Source organism: Bison bison, unplaced genomic scaffold (assembly GCF_000754665.1).
Source record: "Bison bison bison isolate TAMUID 2011002044 unplaced genomic scaffold, Bison_UMD1.0 scf7180017864088, whole genome shotgun sequence".
In the NCBI taxonomy this organism is placed as follows: domain Eukaryota; kingdom Metazoa; phylum Chordata; class Mammalia; order Artiodactyla; family Bovidae; genus Bison; species Bison bison.
In genome coordinates this window covers 58,109-63,372 of record NW_011494660.1, presented here as the reverse complement: position 1 = coordinate 63,372, position 5,264 = coordinate 58,109, and the positions used below count along the sequence as shown (strand labels likewise).

Sequence of the window (5,264 nt, the reverse complement as noted above, 5' to 3'; positions counted from 1 at the left end):
TTAGGCAGAGCAGCCTCTAAGCGGGCAGGGGAGCGATTATCCCACACAAGGAGGGGTCAACCCCCTTAGCCGAAGAGGGGCGGGGCGGGGAGGCAGCTGTATCCTGAGAAATGCCAGGCTCCTCCTTGCCTCTCTGGTGATCTCCACATCCCATACCTGACCCCCGTGCCCTGGAAGCTTGCTCTGGGTGCTGGCAGCCACCAAGGCAGCCACTGCGGCAGAAGGGACCCAAAAGCTCCCCCACCCCCGGAGTGCCCTGCTCTGTCTCTTTCCAGCCCCTCCCTCCTTTCTCAGCCTGTCTGGTCTCCCTGAACCCGTGTGCTCAGAGCTGAGTGACCAGAAGGACATTTGAGGTGAGACACAGCTTGCTAGTTCAAGAAGTCTGCTTTTGTAACCAGGCTTGGGCTTCCCTGGTGACTTGGTGAAGAATCTGCCATGAATTCGGGAGACCTGGGTACGATCCCTGGGTCAGGCAACCCACTATAGTATTCTTGCCTGGAAAACCCCATGGACAGAGGGGCCTGGCAGGCTACAGTCCATGGGGTCGCAAGAGTTGGACAAGACTTAGTGACTGAACCACCATCCTGGTGGCACTTCTGCTGCTGGGCTGGGACCACCATTCCCTGAGATCCACTGCTTGATGCCCAGGCCACAAGCCCCCCACTGGAGACTCGGGTTAGGTGGGTGTGATGTGCCCAGGCCATGCCTGCAGAAAGCCACCTAGGCGTCTGCTGAAGAGGCCATTTGAGGAAAGAGTCCGTGGGGATCTAATCAAGAACGTGGTAGAGGAGGGCAAGAGAAAAAGCCGCCCAGAGTTCCCCCTTCAGCCCTGAAAGCCCTGAGTGGGAGGGCATGCCTACAGACAGCTCGAGGGCCCCCCAGGTGATGGCACAGCCCCCAGGTCCTAGAAGCTAAAGTGAGCTCTTGAAGCTGGAGAGGGTCTGAGCCTTGTATCAGGAAGCTCCCCTACCGAGTGCGCCTCAGGGTCTCCACCACGGAGCTCTGGGGTACAGAGGACAGACCCTTTCTTTAGATGCCCTGAGCAACCAGATTTCAGCCCTGGAGACTCTGAGGCACAGAGTGGGTGTGTGTGCAGAGACATCAGAGTCTTGGGTCGCCTGATGAGCAGTTAAGCAGGGGTGCGGCGTGGAAGCAGTGGTGGCCTTTTGGCCACAGGGAGAGAGGAGAAGGAGGCAGTGGTGGCCAGTTGCAGGTGAACAGGGACTGAACTGCCTCCTGTGGGACTGAGTGGGAACCCAGCCCAAAGCTTCCCAGACTCTTCATGCTCATTGCAGAGTTGTTTTTTGGAGTCCTGTGTGCCCTGACCAAGACCGTAGGGCCATTTACGCCATGGCTGCACCCCAGCAAGCTGGGAGGGCAAGGGGCTGGCATCCACTGCCCACCTCCCAAGGACCCCAGGCTGCTCCCCCAGGTCCCACCCCTGAGCCTCATGCTCTGCACCCAGTCGGGCGGCCTTACTGTGTCTTCCGTGTTTTGGAAAATCTCCCGAGCTTCTTCGAACTCACAGACCTCCTCTGAGCACTCACGCTCCACGTTGCCGGGCCGCAGCTCCTCCAGGAAGGAGTTGGCACGTTTGCGGATCCGCAGCACTTGGTGGGCACGCTGGCTGCTGGAGAACACTGAGTCTGGGATGGGGACGGGGAGCTGACTTTGGTGGGGGGCCTGCCGTGCGGGGCCCCCACTGGGGAGAGACCCTGGGCAGGTTTGCATCTTGGTTCCCCTCCTCCCCTGCACGCCTCCTTCTCCCGAAGGAGGTGACAGGTCATCTGAGGACAGGACACTTGACCATTTGGAGTGCGTGTGCTAAGACAGACAGACCCAACCCAATCTCCATGTGACCTTGAGCAAGCCTTTACCTCTCTTCACTTTGGTTTATTCATCAAAAGATGAGGATGAGATAATCATGTAAAACACTTAGGACAGTGCCAAGCGCAGAAATGAGCAGCCAGTGACCAGTGCCACGTGCTACTACTATTACTGGGCTTCCCTGGTGGCTCAGCTGGTAGAACCCGCCTGCAGTGCAGGAGACCCTGGTTCCATTCCTGGGTCAGGAAGATCCCCTGGAGAAGGGAAAAGCAACCTACTCCAGTATTCTGGCCTGGAGAATTCCATAGACAGAGGAGCCGGGCAGGCTATAGTCCGTGGGGTCACAAAGAGTCTGATGCTACTGAGCGACTTTCACTCCTCTTGGTATTGTTCAACTGCAGAGTTAAATGGGCCTCATTGTTCTCCAAGTACCCCTTGAGGCACCCTATCTTGACTCCCTCCCTCCAGCCTCCCTGCTCTCCCCTCCCCCACCCCATGATGACTTTCCCATGCCCTTCCCCTTGGGCAGGAACACCTGGACAACAGCAGCGCAGCCACCCAGGGAGCACCATTATATCCCCAGGCTCTGAAAGGTGTCTGCCTTGGATGCAGGGGGATAGCTGCGGTGGAGGGACCGAGTTGGGTAGTGTAAAAGAGAGACTCCAGGATGCCGTGGCCAGGAAGGGCATCCTTGGGGAAGGAAGATGTGCTGGAACTGAGTCTGGCCTTAGGAGCCACATGGACCAGGGTTGGGGGTGGGGAGGAAGGCACCCCAGGCAGACCAGCCACTCAAGAAGAGGCAGAAATGTAAGAAACAGCCTGTTGCGGCCCCAGAAGGTGGGGGAATGGCTTGCCTAATAAGCCAGGCAGCTCATTTCTCCCACAGGCCTCCCCTCCCCCTGCATTCTGGCCTCCAGTTCGCAGGGCAGCAGATGAGCATTTTAGGAGGAGAGACTGCCCTGGGGTAGGATGGGTGGCAGCTGGGCCTGGAGTTTACACAGTTGAGGGAGGGAGTAGTGGAGAGGGAAAGCCAGGGGACTGTGTGACCACTCTCCCCCAGGGAGGAGGAAGAGCGTGCCCCAGGGGGTCATCATCTCAGTACTCAGACCCTGCATGCCCTGCTGCTCTTGCCCTCACTCACGTCCTCCCTGTTCACACCTCACCCTGAGGCTCAGAGGAGATGGAGAAAGGTATGAAGACCCCGAGGGTCCCAGGGAGCGGGGAAGGGGAGCATGGCCTTACCAGGAGGAGCTGGTGTGCTGGAAATTCCCCAGATGGTCACGAACAGTAAGAGGCTTGTAAGCTGCCACATTCTGAAGCTGCAGCCACCTGTCTGAGGAGGACTTCTGAGCTTCCAGCAGCCCCACCAGGTCCCACTCTGCCCACCGCCACGCCCTGCCCCCACCATGGGAGCTGAGTGAACAAGCCTCTGTGTGTGTGTGTGTGTGTGTGTGTGTGTGAGCGCGCTGGTCGCCAGGGCAGAAGCTGGGGTCAGGGGTCCCAGGGGTCCGCTTCTCTATACAGAGCTAAAGTCACACGCCCTGAGTCTGCAGGGTGAAGAGAGGAAGTGGAAGGGGCAGCAACCTGGGGAAGATCAAAGGGGACTCGGCACTGAAGGGTTTGTGCCCTCCCCTGATGAGGGCTTGGGGGTGGTGCCTCTGCCAGTCTACAAGTCAGGCCAAGAGTAATAACTAACATTTACTGGACACTCATGGTGCCTTTCAAGCAATTTGTACCTGGTTCAGAGGGCGGGTCACCAAGTCAGAGCGAATCCCAGCTCCAGGACAGGGTTGCTGGGCAAGACCCCTTACTGCTCCTCCGTCTCCTCGTTTGTAAAATGGATGGGAAAACTGTATTTCTGCCTTATCTGGTTCTTGTGGGAATTAAATGAGTTAATCTACATAAAGCCGTTGAATAGGTTTGTGCATAGCAAATGCTCAGTAAGCTCGAGCTACTAGTATGTCAGCTGAGGCTCACCACCACTCGAGAGAGAGGTGTTCACGGTGTCACCCCATTTCACAGAGCGGGGATTGAGGCTCGCAGGAGAGAAGTCACACATCAAACACTCCCAACCAGGAAGTGGAAGAGTTAGTACTCAAGCTCAGGCCCGTGTGGCTCCAGACCTGGAACTTTAACCCCTGCCCCAAACCACCAGGCGAGCCCCAAGGCCACAGATTGGGGCCACAGACATAGCACTTCAGGCCAGAAACCTAGGCGCCCCGCTGCCCCCCAGGCTGAGGGGGTGCCCCACCAGCACCCCCTCCCTGCTCACCTCCCACCTTCCCCTCCCACCTTTGCTGACTCCCTCTGAGGCTAGTTCTGACTTTTGTTTAAAGGGTTTAGAAGTAGAAGTGGGGGTGGGACGGGCACCCCTGGTCACCCCGGGGCTCCAGCTGCCTCTGATGATGGCTCAGATCTGGAGGCCCTCAGCCAACTCCCACCTCCCTCAGAGTCTGGGAAGAAAGCCCCTGGGAACCATGGCACCCAAGCCCGAGGAATGCCAACCAGAGCTTTGGCCTGGCTGCTGGCAGAGCTGCGATTTCCTTACGCCAAGCTCCAGCCAGCTTCTCGAACCCTGGCGAGAAGATCCCACCTTCAGGCCTGCTCCCTTCCTCCAGCCCCTGTCACAGACCTGCCTCGAAGGGGACTTACTGGGGTGGGCCACGGAGAAACTGCAAGGTTGCCCTCCTGCCGCCATGACAGCCTGGAACTCGAGTTAATCCACAACCACAAATATTTGCTTGGCCCTTGGTGCAGAGGCCTCCCCCTGCACAGATAAACAAACAAGTTCCCGGCTCAGGACAGCTCTGTTTGCCCCAAGCCCCCTGTGCCCCAGCAGTGGGAGGGAGGCGAGGGCAGGCACCTCCAGCCATGGCCTCGTTGTAGCCTCAGAGCAGCTGGCTAAAGGAGGGACACTGTCCCCTTTTCACAGATGAGGACATTTTTACCCAGTGCTATTGCCGTTTGCCTCAGATCAGCACAACTGATAATGTTATTTCACCAAATCTAAGATGCCACTGGGCTTCCCAGGTGGCGCTAGTGGTAAAACACACACACATACACACACCTGCCGATGCAGGAGACATAAGAGATACGGGTTTGATCCCTGGGTTGGGAGTGTCCCCTGAAGAAGGATATGGCAACCTACTCCAGTATCCTTGCCTGGAGAATCCCATGGACAGAGGAACCTGGCGGGCTACAGTCCACAGGGTCACAAAGAGTCAGACACAACTGAGCGGCTTAGCATGCATGCAGGATGCCATTAGTTACAAGATGCGTCTATTTTATGTGTCAGCATAAGAGAAACATTGTTACTTATTCAATGGCCTGCCTTCCTGATAACATCATGATGTGATGTAAAAACAGTAAAAGATTTGCCTCTCAGGCTCTCTACCACATGGGTGCCAATACTCAGCTAAACCCTCAGCTCCAGCTGC

The 5,264-nt window shown here is 57.2% G+C and overlaps 1 protein-coding gene across 1 annotated transcript in view; it reads right to left on the bottom strand.

Moving 5' to 3' along the window:
- Positions 1 to 4,569, bottom strand: part of PROC (protein C (inactivator of coagulation factors Va and VIIIa)) — a 10,580-nt gene extending 6,011 nt beyond the window's left edge. The window contains exons 1-4 of the mRNA XM_010837954.1: positions 4,480 to 4,569; positions 3,564 to 3,700; positions 3,070 to 3,160; positions 1,110 to 1,646 (exon numbers count right to left, since the gene is read on the bottom strand). Of these exons, the coding sequence (XP_010836256.1) occupies positions 1,110 to 1,646; positions 3,070 to 3,160; positions 3,564 to 3,700; positions 4,480 to 4,525 (811 nt within the window). The 5' untranslated portion in view covers positions 4,526 to 4,569. The remainder of the gene's footprint in view (positions 1 to 1,109; positions 1,647 to 3,069; positions 3,161 to 3,563; positions 3,701 to 4,479) is intronic.
- Positions 4,570 to 5,264: the final 695 nt, after the last annotated feature.